The sequence below is a fragment of the Marmota flaviventris genome, chromosome 11, assembly GCF_047511675.1.
Source record: "Marmota flaviventris isolate mMarFla1 chromosome 11, mMarFla1.hap1, whole genome shotgun sequence".
Lineage (NCBI taxonomy): Eukaryota > Metazoa > Chordata > Mammalia > Rodentia > Sciuridae > Marmota > Marmota flaviventris.
In genome coordinates, this window is record NC_092508.1 from 43,489,412 (window position 1) to 43,505,283 (window position 15,872).

A 15,872-nucleotide genomic window follows, 5' to 3' on the forward strand; every position below is an offset into this window, starting at 1 on the left:
TACTCAAAATGCCATGGGTAGAGTATGTAGATAGGGCAAAATAGAATAATGAATGATTATGTGGACTAAAGTAATGTTTCTCCTCCAAATTTCTCCACTTAAGTGTAAAGACATTTGATTAACATTTACCATTATTATCTACCTGGAAATTGCATTTAACTGAAGTCAATAAAATACATATGCCTCTGTATCTCTTAGAAAGATTTCATGTGCCTACCCTTAGGCTAAGAGTAGGTACAATGTGGCTGGTCATATTATTCTGTTATGTTGTATATGTTTGAATTCTTTTAGTTAAAAGTTAAAGGGAAAAAACTGAATCAATAATAATCTATACTATTTTACAAGATTGTTCTTGAGTATTTTCTTTCCCCTTTGAAATAGTCATTGATTTTTAATTCATACATCAATATTTTCTATTGATAAAGTAAGATGGGAACTAATTTCCTTCTTATTTTTAATTTTTACAGATATGTGAGTTGAAAAACAAAGCTTAAAATACATGAGCAGACTAAAATAGAAAAAGGTTTGTTTCTGGTAATGTCACCCATTTCTTTATACACCTGTTATCTCACCAAGTCAAAAGTCACCTACCTCATCACAACAGAATTCACACAATAACTTATCCTCAAAAATTACACTACTCCTATTACCTGACAATTCACTTAAATCCTCATTCAGTTTGATTGGAAACAAAGAACTGGAAATACAATAGGACGTATCAATCATTACTCTGATTCACATACTCAATACCACTGACTTCGGTATTTCAAAATGTTCCCTCTTATGGTATCCAAGAGGTTTTTAATAAACCAAAGCAGTGCACCATAATAAAATTTAGGACACATGAGTATGACTGTTTTTGAGAACAGGATGACACCTAGATCACAGACAAATTAATTTTAAGAAAGGTACATATGGAAATATACTGGAAACTAATTATCTTAAATTATCCATGTACTTTTTTCCTTCATGTATCCAGGGATATATTTACACCAGTTTGAAGATCACAACACAAGCATTATTAGATACTGTGTTAATTTAATTTTGAAAAAGTTACAATAATCTGTAGTAAATATAGTAGGAACATTTAAATTGGGCAAAATATATTTACTGGCTGGGTGCAGTGGCACACACCTGTAATCCCAGGGGCTCAGGAGGCTGAGGCAAGAAGACCAAAAGTTCAAAGTCAGCTCACCAAAAGCAAGGCACTTAGCAACTCGGTGAGACCCTGTCTCTAAATAAAATACAAAATAGGGCTGGGGACGCGGTTCAGTGGTTAAGTGCCCCTGAGTTCAATTCCTGGTACCCACACCCCGCCCAAAATATATATATATTTACTAAAATTTCTAATCAATTTATCACATGCCTTTTAAAAGCAAATCATGTGGTTTGTGTAAAAAGGGTAATCAGATCCTGATACCAGAAAATTATACAAAGTTATTTTTCTTTAAGTATACCTATCAATTTACATTCTTTAAAGAAAATTATGAGTGAAAATTTAATAAAGAGGCACTGAACTTCAATAATATCTATGAGAAGAATTATATAATTATATTGGAGAGGGTTTTTTTACACTGTTTTTTCACAATGTATTCAACAATTAATTCATATCACTATTAACAAAGACATCTCCCAGAAATTTAATATAAGAATTGGCTCAACTAAAGTCAATACATTAATCAGAGTTATTTTATAATACACTAGATTACATTCATAAAGTAGGGTAGTGAAAATCAACTAAAATTAGAGATCGTAGAGGAAAAAGGCAAAGAGATAACTGAAAATGATTTTATAAAATATGCTTGATTTACTCTTGCCACAGAAAATGCTTTAAAGTTCAACAGTACTAGGTGAATTAAAAACAGATGTTACAGGTAAAAAAAAAAAATTGTTCTAGCTCTAGTGTTTTCATAGATTAGCCCTAAAAATAAAAAAATAGTGGATTCAGTTGGTAAAATTCTCTTGTATTTTATTCTCAAAAGTATCACTAACATAAACTGAAGTTTAAAAGAAAAAAAAATTTATATATATACACATATATATATAAAATCTTGTCTTCCAAATGTTACCAAGTATAAGATATCATCCATTACTCTCTAGAGTCACAAACCTCCCTAAAAATGTGGCCAATACACAAATCCAATCATGACCAAATGGAGGATTATATATACATTAGCTAAACTTGTCTTGATATTTCATAGAGATGATTAAATTGTTTAAAGAGAAAAATAACTCAATTTTTTAAATTCAAAAACATTTCTGATTTTTAAGAAAAATAAAGTTCTTCAAATGATAAAAACTGGAAACTACCACTAGAATAGTCATATAAACATGGAAGATAATGTATCTTACTCTATTTCTAAAATTTAAAAAAAAACAAAAGTGTAACAATTATTTCGCAGTATGTGGCCCTCATCTTCCCACTCTAAACCTTAAGTTATCAGACTAACTTTTAAACTAAAACTAGGTGAAACTTTTACCAGTGAAAAGATAAAAAATTACAATAAAGATACTACTATTTCTCCTAGACATTATCTATATTCCTTTCAAATTTATTCTTTTCTTTAAATCAAGCAATCATACATTATCAACATCATCAAATAAAACAGACTGCAACAAAAAGTATTCCTTTAATGTTAGTAGCTACCATAGAGAATAAGTGAGGACGTATTGTAACCCTTATTTTTTTTTAAATTATGTGCATTTTAAGTATAAAATGACATTTGTTTTTAAAAAGGTATTTACCTATACAGCTTTGTTTAAAATTTTAAATATTGGAGTTTTCCTATAAGCTTAGTAGTTAAGAATTTATGCAACAGGTTCCTTCTGTCCAAATTCTCCTTTTTTCCACAATCTGCTAATCCTTTTGAACATTTGTTCTGCCTCTTCCCCCATTTCCTGAGGATCACCACCAATCCTACAAGGAAAAAATATCAATACTACAAAATTATGAAATAAAGAGTCTTACTAAAGACTCTACTTAATTTGTTTTCTTTCTTTTTTTTAAGTTTTGGGAGGGGAGTAACATTAGGACAAATGTTTCAATGACACAATAATAAAGCCCTGAATTTTGAATGAAAAAAAAGATCACAAACAACCCTAAAGTCAACTAAAAGAGATAAAAATAGAATTTGCAACTTAGTAGCCATGATAAAATATCCATACTTTACAAGGCCCTAAAATACAAGGTCCTTGGGAAGGTCCTATTTCCTTACAGAGAGCAGGAACTGACTTATATTCTATAACTACATATACCCCCTAAAAAACAGATGCATTTTTTAAGTCAACAATCAGTATCTTCTGTATAAGTAACAGATTAAGAAAGTCATATTTCTGCTTTTTCTGGACAGTGTAAACTATACTAGTTCAATTCAAATGTCATCAAGTGAAACAACAAACACCTATGTTAAAAATGGCACAGTAAATTCCAATAATAAACAGAATATTGAGAGATTTAGTCGAAAGCCCATTCTACTGTCGGTAAAACCTGTCACTCTTGTTTCCTGAGGTATACAAAGAGGACTAGGCTTGACAACTTCTAAGGGGCTTTTGGCTATGGTTTACTACTTGAATTTCCAACCATTACCAATTGGTAAATATAATGTGATCATTTAGCTTGTAGAGATCACATACAGGTATTTATATAAAATTTCAAATTATTTCTTTAAAAGGTCCCAGTCAGGGTGCTGGGGCTATATCTCAGTGGCAGAGTGCTTGCCTAGCAAGTGTGAGGCACTGGGTTCAATCCTTACCACCACAAAAAAAATAAATAAAATAAAGTCATTCTGTCCATCTACAACTACAAAAAAATTTTAAATATATAAAAGGTCAGGGACCTTTAAAAGGGCAGTTGGTTTTTACACAGGATTGTACTCAGGCTGTACACTCCAAGATTTATATAAACTTTGGTTAAAAAAAAATAACACTTTGATACACATTCTAAAACAAACAAACAAACAACAACAACAACAACAACAAAAAAAAAAACTCAAAGAAAGTGATCCATATCTCAAAAGCTAATTTCTGACTTTGTCAGTAAATTTTAATTTTTATAATTTAAAATCACTGATCAAATTTGCAAATTTAGGATGACTCAGTTAAACTTTTGCACTACTGATCACTTAACCACAATTATGTTAGGGGTGTGTGTATTTAACTGTTTCTGATTGCTCCATGTTTCTAATTGTAATAATGTGGTTCAATGTTTAGCTTATCATTTATAACTGAACATGGATAGTGAAACTAATGAAGTGATGGCATGATATGACCAGACATGCAATTACCACATGCAGCATTTCAGTTCAGTGGACTAAACCCATGAATCATTAAACAAAAAGATTTTTAACTGCATGCAGTTAAGGAAGTATTCCATTAATCATTCACATATGCCCTTTCTTAAAAATGCTATTGGTGTGCTATGTTATTCTTTCTTCAGTGTTAGAGGAGAAGCTGGGTCTTCCAATGATCTGTGAACCCCCTAAAATCTATGTAAAATCATAATATGTGGACAGTTTTCTGGAAAAGACCAGAAGTGGTTCAGAACCATGCTAATGTTTTTAAAATCAAGCACTAACACACACATTATACTATAATAATTTTCCTTACTTTTGAGTTACTTGTTCAAATATAAATTATTACTGAGACTTGCTTATCATAACATTTACTGAATTTAATTATAAGGGCCCATTTACTTGTGTATACTCCATACTACAATGTAAGCTACCTAAAGGCATAATTATACCTTGCACATAATTGCATTGCCATTTTCTATAGTTTCTTTCACCTCAGAATGAAAACTTTCTCTTAGTAAAATAGCCATCAACACCTATATGTAATGAAGGAAGTGACAAATTTCCACAACCTATGAAAATTAGTTACATTTAAAAATATTTGACTATAATATCTACTTCATTAAAATTTTAAGAATTAAATATATCAATCTTAATAAAGCATTTGCCCCCATAACAGCAACTAAACACATATATTCTTAAGATAGTAGTCTTCTATTTTAAAATTTTTTCCTCATAAAGTTATAAAACTCATGAGAGTTAAGATAGAGTTTCTTGTATACAAATTAAGATGAATTTGTGAACTGGGCCAAGGGTATCATTTATCCTTGCACATTGCTTATTCAACGAAAGTACCTCCATCCATAATAATGTATTTACAAAGCCATTATGTTTTTATTCTAACTTGAAATAAATACACAGTTACTAAAGAAAGTATATAAATGTTCCAAACACAAAAAAAATTTATTTCAATAAGTAGAATTTATAACTAGAATTAAAAATCAAAATCTAAAATTGTGTGATAGAAAAAATCTATCATACAATTGAACCATTTTCAAACACTTTAAACATTTAAAAACATCACAGCTTCCAATTATTAAGGCAAACCAAACACTAAAAAAAGAAAAAAACAAACAAACAATGTAAATGTCAAGGCATAAGAAAAATAACATAACTTAATAATTGGAATAAGCCTTGCTTATCTTAATTATGGCATGGTTTAAGTAAAGCAAATGAAACTATTTCAAATGAAAACTGTGATTCCAGATCATGAGAGTATGAAAAACTTGAGAATATTCAATAGTAAATATACTTTGTCTTAAACACAAACTATTAGAACATTTGTTCTTACATATGCTAATAATAAACATTAGGCAATAAAATGATTTAATTCTAACACCTGTTCATTCTAGAAGAGCCAAAAGGAAGAGAAATTTAAAAAAATACGAAAAATTTAAGAACAAAAACCTCTGTGCTTATTGTTCAGCAGACTTTTTAAATCTTTGCCAAATCTTCAAGTCAAGAGGTAACTAATTCTTGGGATTTACAATGAGTCATCTGCTTTAAATTTTGCCTTTAAATTATGACATTATTTATTTTGGAATAAATCAAAATTCTAACCCTGTACCACAATATTAATTTTTTAACACTAAGAGAAAAATTTTCATAGCCCTACCTAAACAATCCAAGATTCATCTTTATGCCTTAGTTATTACAAAAAGTTTACTAGATTAAAAGAAACATCAACATCTTACCTTTATTAATGAAGTCACAACAATTGCTCCAGCATTTACCATAGGATTGTGTGGTTTATCTGTAAAATATAAAAGCAATAATGGCATTTCACTATAGTACTATTTTCTTTGATGTACTTCTCATAAACATTAACTCTTTTAAACATAAGTCTATTATATAGTAGCTGTTTTCTTGGAGGAAGTTCATATTTTGAAATCAGTTACATATCAAACCAGTGCTTTATTTTTAGGACTTTGTTCTAATAGTCATATAGTCAAGCAAGGATTCATATACAGATTCAGGAAGTAATAATATAAAAATATATCCAAATTTCCTAACTCACATTCACCAGTTATGTGGCCCTCAGTCCCTAGGCAAGTAAACGAATCCCATCTCAATTTTCTCCTTTGTGAACAAGGTAATAATAGGAACTTATAACTCTAAAACACATGAGATGCTCAGAAAATGTTTGATACCCACCAAAGCACTCAATATATTAAAAATAATCTTGAAAAACACATGTGGTGTGATCCCAATTTTGCTTTTTAAAAAAAGTATTTTATTCTTGTGCCTATGTATAAATACATACCTACACAGAACAAAAGAAACACAAGTGATATACATAAGAGAGTAAGATTACAGTGTATGTAAATCATATCATTTCCTATACTTCTGGACATAAGGATGTTCTCTTGCACAGTTTTTTAAAAGTTACTTAAAATTTTAAGTTCAACCAAAATGTTATCTATTCTACTTCTTACAATAAAGAGAATTTTCAAATCTCAACTGATTACATTCTCAATTATTGCACAGCAAAAATGTCAAACACAAAATTCTTGAGAGCAGTGAAAATATCTATTTGTAAGCATTATTCCTAATTTATCTGTTTGCAGCAGTGATTTATTTCTTAAGGAACAAGTCCTTATCTAACTTGACAAAGCTAGCACAGTATATAAGTTATCCCTATATTACTAGTCCCGTTAAACAGAGTTAACATATAAAGCAATTCCACTCCTGGGTATAACACCAAGAGAAATTAAAATGTGTCCATACAAAAACTTGTATACAAATGTTGACAGAAACATTACTAATAAAATTTTAAAAAATGAAAACAACTCAGATGCTCCATCAGCTGAAAAGTGGATAAACAAATAGATACAATGGAATATTAGAAAAAAGGAATAAAGCTATGCCATGGATAGATCTTAAAACATCATTTTAAAAAGCCAGTCATAAAAGAGCAAATATTATATGACTGCATTTATATGAAATTTCCCAAACAGATAAATCTATAAGAACAGAAAGTAGATTACTAGTTTCCTGGAGTAGAAGAGAATGAGGAATAATGGCTAAAGGGTATGAGATTTCTTTAGGGAGTGATGGAAGTGCTCTAAAATGGATAATAGTAATAATGATTGCACAACTCTGTGAATACAGTAAAAGCCAATGAACTGTATACTTTAAATGGGTGAGTTGTGTTATATGTAAATTATCTCATTAAAACTGTCACACATTTTTTTAATTAAAAAAATTCAAGAGATCATAACAATGAATAAATTACAGCCTCGTTTCTTTCACTGTGATTTGGTAGTTATGCTTTTAAAATTGTGCATTTTGGACCTTGCCATCCCACCACTGGGTGTATTTATCCAATATAATCCAATCCTGATACTGAAGAGAGATATGCCCTACCATATTCACTAAAACACTATTCACAACAGCTGAGATATGGAATCAAACTAAATGTCTATCAATGGATGAATGAATAATAAAAATGAGATATGTATACACAATGGAATATTATTAACCTTTAAAAAACAAGGAAATAATCATTTACAATAACATGGTTAAATCTGGAGGATATTATGTGAAATAAACTAGGCACAGAAAAACAAATTCTGCATGATCTCATTTGTATATGGAATTTTAAAAAGTTGAACTCAGAAGCAGAGATTAGAACGGTAGTTAGCATGGCTGTGTGTACCCAGCTGAGGTTGTGGCTCAGTGGTGGAGCGCTTGAATCGCACGTGTGAGGCACTGGGTTCGATCCTCAGCACTGCATAAAAATAAATAAATAGGGTCTGGGATTGTGGCTCACTGGTAGAGCACTTGTCTAATAAGTGTAAGGCATTGGGTTTAATCCTCAGCACCACGTGAAAAATAAATAAACAAAATAAAGGTTTGTGTACATCTACAGCTAAAAAAATTCAAATAAATAAATATGCTGTGTTCATCACTAAAAATAATATTTTAAAAAAAGAATAACGACCATAATTTCTTTATCTATTCATTATATTCAGATTAATCTCAGTTTATTGTCCCAATCATAAAATTAGGGCATTATTACCAAATTTATTTTTTAAATTTTAATAATGCTAGATACACAGACACAAATGAATTCATACAGTATGTCGTTTCACCACAAATCTACCCTTGAAATTTTAAATGTAAATAAGATCTTCAAATTGTGTCTTGCTTGGGCTGATCTAAACCAAGACTCAAGAGTACAGAAACAATATAGAAATCAGGAAGGACTGGCTTAGTGAGGCCTTTATTTTAGCATTATTTTCAAAACTCCTGGTATTAACTCAAGTTTAGAAAAAGTCTAGGAATACCAAGGTAAAACCTCATTAAACTTTATATTGCAGTTTTTACTGTAAACCAGTGCTAAAATCCCAAGTTCTTTTCATGATTTTTTTCTTATATAAATTATAGTATCAATAAATCATATTTCTAAAACCATACATGTACATGCCAAAAAAACTTACTTAAAATCTTAAATACATTACCCCAAGTCCTATTTTATTTTGTTTCTGAAATACTTAAAACATTCAAATTCCTACATTTGTTATTTTCTGCTCTTTAAATATGTCTCTCAAAATTAATCAATTCACCAGAATCACCTAAACTATTCTCCTTTGCTTTTCATACAAGAGTACAATTTTTTATAAAACATTTTATCTTATTAGAATAAAAGTATTAAATTTTCAATATTAAACCTGGATGTCAATGAGTTTAATAAATAAACTGCTTCTGTATGCCACCATTACTGAAGATGATAATTTACACAAATCTGCATTGAATCAAGTAAAAAGTTTAGGGTAAAATTGATAAGAGAACATAATTGCTCTAAAAAACTGGAAGAAGCACAAATGGTGCGACTCTACATTGTGTACAACTAGAGAAATAAAAAGTTGTGCTACATTTGTGTACAATGAAATGAAATGTATTCTGCTGTCATGTATAACTAATTTGAAAAAAAAAGTTAAAAAAAAGTGAAGTAATGAAATTCCTATAAAAAATTGGAAGAGAAATAAGAAACTATAAGTCATAGCTTCATTTTAAAAAATAATAAAACAGGGCTAAGGATATAGCTCAGTTGGTAGAGTGCTTGCCTGGTATGCACAAGGCCCTGGGTTCAATCTTCAGTACCGAAAAAAATAATAATAATAATAATAACAACAACAACAAAACAAGCCAGGTGCCACCTCTTATAATCCCAGCAGCTCAGGAGGCTAAGGCAGGAGGATTGCAAGTTCAAAGGCAGATTCAGCAAAAGCAAGGCACTCAGCAGCTAGCTAAGTGAGACCCTGTCTCTAAACAAAATACAAAACAGGGATGTGGCTCAGTGGTTGAGTGCCCCTGAGTTCAATCCCTGGTATCCATCCCCACACACACACAAATTGGTGCACTTTTATAATCCCAGCTGTTTAGAAGGCTGAGGCAGGAGGATTTTGAGTATGAGACCAGCCTCAAAAACCTAATGAGGTTCTAAGCAACTTGGCAAGACCCTGTCTCAAAATAAAAAACAAAAGAGAAAGACACATTTCATTTTTTATCCAGCACAAAAAAAAAAAATATATAAAAGTATATTTCTTACAACAGTTATTGCAATCTTAAGTTCTTACTTTCTTCAGTCTTACTTTATTCCATATCTTATCAATCAGGAACCTCACATATGCTTGAAAGATTAAAAAACAGATACCAACTCATAGGAATAAAGTATAATCTAGCTTAAAACAGTTTGATGTTTAGTTTTAAAATTACTATCAGATTAAAGTACTAACTACCTTTGTCCTCTCTTATCTTTACAATTCCTGCAAAATAATGTCTTGTTTAATCAGACATATCTTTATTTAATCAGACATATCTTTCAAATAATTAAAAGTTATGAAAGAGAAAGACCAAATACACACACACAATAACAAATTCAGCCACTATCTCAATGGTTTCCATTTAAACTTTTTATGATGGAAGTTTTTAAATATGTACTATATTCAAAAGTAAATAGTATATGAACATTATATACCCTCAAATTTATATTCAGTTCAATATAGACCCTTCCCCTGAGTGACGGATAAACACCAGTGTGGTATACCAATTTGCTACGTGGGATAAAGCCATGTCCTCTCATTTCCTTATGTGCTTTCATGGCACCCAACATTTAATTCAATCGCACAGTTAACTCTTTGCACATTTTACAGGTATAAAATGAGGACAAAAGCCTGAAACAATGAAAGAAAAACCAACTAAAAAACCTAGGTGTTTGTTTCATCTTTGCCAAATAGAATTATTTAGCAGCAATAATTACCAACATAGTAATAATCATACCTAGTATTCCCACCTGCCTCCGTTGAATGTTTTTTTTTTTTTATTGGTTGTTCAAAACATTATAAAGCTCTTGACATATCATATTTCATACATTAGATTCAAGTTGGTTATGAACTCCCAATTTTACCCCAAATACAGATTGCAGAATCACATCGGTTACACATCCACATTTTTACATAATGCCCTATTAGTAACTGTTGTATTCTGCTACCTTTCCTATCCTCTACCATCCCCCCTCCCTCCCCTCCCATCTTCTCTCTCTACCCCATCCACTGTAATTCATATCTCTCCTTGTTTATTTTCCCATTCCCCTCACAACCTCTTATATGTAATTTTGTATAACAATGAGGGTCTCCCTCCATTACCATGCAATTTCCCTTTTCTCTCCCTTTCCATCCCACCTCATGTATAATGATTTTTTAAGCAAATTCTAGAAATTTTGAAATTTTTCTACAAGATATATCCCTACAGGTTCTTGTAATTACAATTCTTACTCCTTACCCCATCTTCTCCCTAGCATATTCTCCAGTAGTAGGAAATGCCTAAAAATTTAAAAAGTAGGCGATTAAACTCTCTATGGATTTCACAGAAATTTTATTATGAGTAGAAAACAATGTGGGACTATTTTTAATTTCTGCAAAAAAAATTTAATTACTTAGATTTACTTTAAAAAGTGAAATATTTATTTTTCAACCAACTTGTAGGTAATTCTTACCATCTTCATTTAAAAACAGTTTGTTAAATCTTAATCCACTTGGCTCTTTCCCAACATATCGATGCACATATTCAGTTCCAAGATCATTAACAGCAATGGCATATTTCAAAGGTTTTACACAGGACTGAAGACAAAAGGGAACTTTGGTATCTCCAATAGAATGCCTGTATAAAAGTAAATTTTAGAGATAATTAACATCAAATGGGGAAAAAAATAACTGCATAACTAGAGTTATTTTTTATACATGTTAATTCCAATTTATAAAGCATAATTCAACACAAAGTTCACTTTGGTATTAAAGAATAAATATTTTTATTTTAAAAGTGATACTGCAAAAAAAAAAGGCAAAAGCTTATATTCAAGTGGTAAAATAATAGTTCTGAATTAGGAAATTAATAAGTAATGCGGAAATTTTCCTTTGAAGGAAAGAAGGTACTTCCCTAATTACTCCTACCTGTATTCAGTCACAAAGTGAACTAGTCCTTTTAGACGGTATTCATCTTGGTTAAAACATGTTTAGTTTAAGAATTAAAGAGCGCTCAGTGTAGACTGAATACTAGTATCTGACACCTTATCTATAAATGCCTCATCTTGTGAATCACATCTACTTCCAATTCCCATTAGAAAAAACAGCATTGGTTTTATAAACCTTATAAATCTAACACTAAGTTACAATACCATGAGTAATCTGTACATTTTATGGACCCAATTTAGGATAAAAGCCTATAACAATGAAAAAAATGGATTAGAAGTTAAGAGACCTAGGTTCTTGTTTCACCTTTGCCAATATCATGTCAACCATGGGCCTCAGATTCCTAATTTTCAAAGTAAATAGGCTAAACCATACACTTTTTATTGTAAATAGTTTAAGATAACCACTCAAAAATTAAAAAAAAAAAAAAAAAACTTAAAATGAATGCACCAAAGAGATCAAAATTTACAAGTAAAGGGAAAAAAATTTAAATGGAACATTATCTTAAAAAATAAAATCTAAACTTTTAGAATTATATGACTTGTCAACAAAATTTAGGGTAAAATAATCTCTCTGATATAAACTCATCAAGCTCTATACACACTTATAAGTTGTATACCTTTTATTTCAGTTATATTTTAATAAAAAAGAACAAACCTAAAAACTAAAAGATTGCATCTCTAAGTCTTTAAATGAGTGAGAAAATATTCATTTTTCTTTTACGGAATAATTTTTCTGATAAAATCAAGTTACAACTTGATAATAAATCTTTATGTCTAACTTTAAGCACAATAAAAAAGGGTCATTCTTGAAAAAATATTCCAGAACTTCATCATTTCTTCCAGGGCCTCTCTTAATTCTTTTTTAAATAAAATCATTTTCTTTAATAATGCCTTCATCACATCACTATCCTTCTTATAATTCTGTCAGCAGCTTTGCCTGCAATAAGACATTTCCCAAACATGGCTTTCATGAACTTCATGAAATCCTCCATATTTTGCAACAGACTTTTCACTCTGTAAATGAGTGATAGATAATGGGATATGCTATGCTGTACGGTCTTAACTCTTATGCCAGCCATATCAGGAAAAAAGATAGTGGTGGGTGAGTAACCAATAATATGCTAATTTTATTAGTTGTCAGTTCATTAAAGAACAATGTCAGGTTTTGACAAGACTACATTTCTTGAATTGGTAACTGTAGATACTTGAATAAAACTCAAATAAGACTACAGCTGTCAATAAGAAGGATAAAATACCTCAAAATTTTAACATAAAATTACTGTTTCAGCTGAGTTTTTTTACACTATAATATAAACTTATTTATCTTCTTGAAATTGTTCTCAGAATTATTATCTATTATACAAGATGGTCCTCTCTACATCATGCTCATTGTTACTCAAAATTTAAGGCTTAAAGTTGGTTTTCATAGTTTTGAAATAAACGCACCTCTGTCCATCTACTGTACAAACAGACACACCCCACAGGTCAGGACTGAATTTGGCCAGTTGAGGAATATAATCTGCAACCTATGAAAAATATTGGAAAGAAATTAACAGGTATAATAAAAACTGTCTAATCTCATTTAGCTATTGTATAACACTCAGAAGCTTTGTAATCTATCTTTTATAACAATATTCCTAAAAATAAGGGCACGATAGACTTGAGAATTAGGGTGAAATCAAATGCCTTCTCTTAGGCTATTACTCCCTATGTTTTCTAATGCTTTTTCTTCCTAAAAGCAAGATACTCTCAAAGAAAAACTTGGACTAGGTTTAAAGAAAGAAGAAAAAATTTCTTTTCTTAAATAAACTACCTATATTAATTACAATCATGGATGCATGTAGAGTTTCATTATCTAACAAATTAGGAATCAAACAAATAAAAATAAGTAATGGCAATTACACTGAATTATTATCAAGAAGTTATATTACAAAAAAAGCTACCCAAAACTAAAACAAAATAAAACCTTTCAATATGGAAATTAAATAAAATAGCCTCTATTATTATTTAGAGGATTTATTTATTTTAATGTACTTATTAACAGTGCTGGGGGATCCAATCCAGGGCCTTGTACAAGGGAGGCAAATGCTCTGTTTCTGAGCTGTACCTGCTGCCTCTAGAGGATTTTTCCTTTTTCTTTTTTGTGGTGATGGGAATTGAACCCAGGGGCACTCTACCACTAAGCTCCACCCCCCAGCTCTCTTTTATATCTTATTTTGAGACAGGGTCTTGCTAAATTGCCAAGGCTGGCCTCGAATTTATGATCCTCCTGCCTCAGCCTCCTGGGATTACAAGTGTGTGCCACCTTGCCTGGCTTCTAGAAGATTTTTTAAAACTAGAAACATTCTACTTAATGTTCAAAGATACCAGATCTGCAGAAATTCCCAATAAGGTTTTTGTTTACTTAATTAAAAATTTAAAAGGCATCTCATTAGAAAATAAAAGAATTCCTAAACTTAGGCTCCTTTTTCGCAAGAATAGCAAAGTTAAACATTTTAAATATTTAAAAACATTAAGGGGTTGGGGTTGTGGCTCAGTGCATGAGGGAGGCACTAGATTCAACCCTCAGCACCACACAAAAATAAATAAAAATAAAGGTATTGTGTCCAACTACAACTGAAAACAAACAAACATTAAATCCAGCAGCTTGATTTAACTTAAATTTCTTAATTAGCAAAAGACAACTATAATTTTATTCTCTATACCTCAAATTGAGCTGAAAGTATTAATTAAATGACTGGGTTAGGAAAATATCCACACCAAAAATATTACCTTTCCTCCAGACTGCTTTTTAGCACTTTCATATAATTCATCGATGTGTGAGGTAAAAGACATAAAGTCAGGAATGACAAATTTTCTTCTAAAGGCTTGTGTCAGCAAGACAATGTTGCTCTGAACACATCTGTAGAATGTGAGGAAAAAAATTAATAGACTGAGTGCCTTTCAATTATTAATATTTGGTAATAACAGCATTAATTAGGAGAATATTAACCCCATATTTTAAGAAGACACAAATCCATCATTTTATACAACTAAATTCTACAAATTATAGTCTTTCTACATAGTTTTCTTTCCTTCTAGAAGTCTTTCATGTAGTTGCTTGTAAGATGAACAGGTTAGAAATAAATTAGATGTGACTAAAAAATGCGTCAAAGACAACATGACAGAGCATTCTAACAGGTCTAAGTACAAGGACCATCTGAAACAAGTTTCTTATTTTACCAGAATAGATAAACATTCAGTATGACATCTGGTTAACAGAAATAAGACTCTAAAATATTATGGATAAGATCCTATTTATTTTTCAATTAAGGAACTTCAGACATAATAGCTTAGTTCCTGTATAACTAGCCCTAGTATTTCACCAAAAAAAATTAAATATTTTGTATTTTAACATTCTTTTTCCAAATTACATTTTGAAAAACTTTTATTTCTAGTTTAAGAGTTGGAGATAAAACATATTTGAATTAGTCAGATTAATTCTTCAATGAAATATTTGTTAAAATTCTTATAAAAGTATAATTTTAAATAAAATTTCACATAAAATCATACAATTTTATATTATTTAAATCACAAAAAATGCTAATTACATTATTCTACTCAATGTAAAATTTGTACTACACTGTAGAGTAAAAATGTTTCACCATTAAAAACTCTTTTAAAGCCATGGTAAACCATGTGGATGGAAGGTCATAAAATCTAGTTATTTGAACCAATATTCTGCTTTGATCTAAAAAGGATTTAAGCAGGAAAGTCTATATGTTAATGTAAACTTAAGAGTTTTGTAAATAGATTACTCTGAGCTTAAGATACTCTTCTTAAGTTTTCTAAGTCTCACTAACTCAATAATAGAATTTCTTAATTGAAAAAGGAAGACTTGCTATACGTGGATGTCAAGCCATAATACCAACTGTGATAAATCTTCAGGATAAACCTTTATAAGGAAATATTAAAGTCAAACCATTAATATGAGAAGTTATTCATTTAACTGTATTCCTCAGGGATGAGTAATGATAATAGCAGCTTCTTTGAGGAAAAGAAAAAATTGC

The 15,872-nt window shown here is 30.3% G+C and overlaps 1 protein-coding gene across 3 annotated transcripts in view; it reads right to left on the reverse strand.

Moving 5' to 3' along the window:
* Nucleotides 1-15,872, reverse strand: part of Gls (glutaminase) — a 77,276-nt gene that overhangs the window by 43,943 nt on the left and 17,461 nt on the right. For all 3 annotated transcript variants that reach the window (XM_027924979.3, XM_027924980.3, XM_071618974.1), the window contains exons 4-7: nucleotides 14,596-14,725; nucleotides 13,270-13,349; nucleotides 11,350-11,513; nucleotides 6,044-6,102 (exon numbers count right to left, since the gene is read on the reverse strand). In XM_027924979.3, coding sequence (XP_027780780.1) covers nucleotides 6,044-6,102; nucleotides 11,350-11,513; nucleotides 13,270-13,349; nucleotides 14,596-14,725 — 433 coding nt within the window. The remainder of the gene's footprint in view (nucleotides 1-6,043; nucleotides 6,103-11,349; nucleotides 11,514-13,269; nucleotides 13,350-14,595; nucleotides 14,726-15,872) is intronic.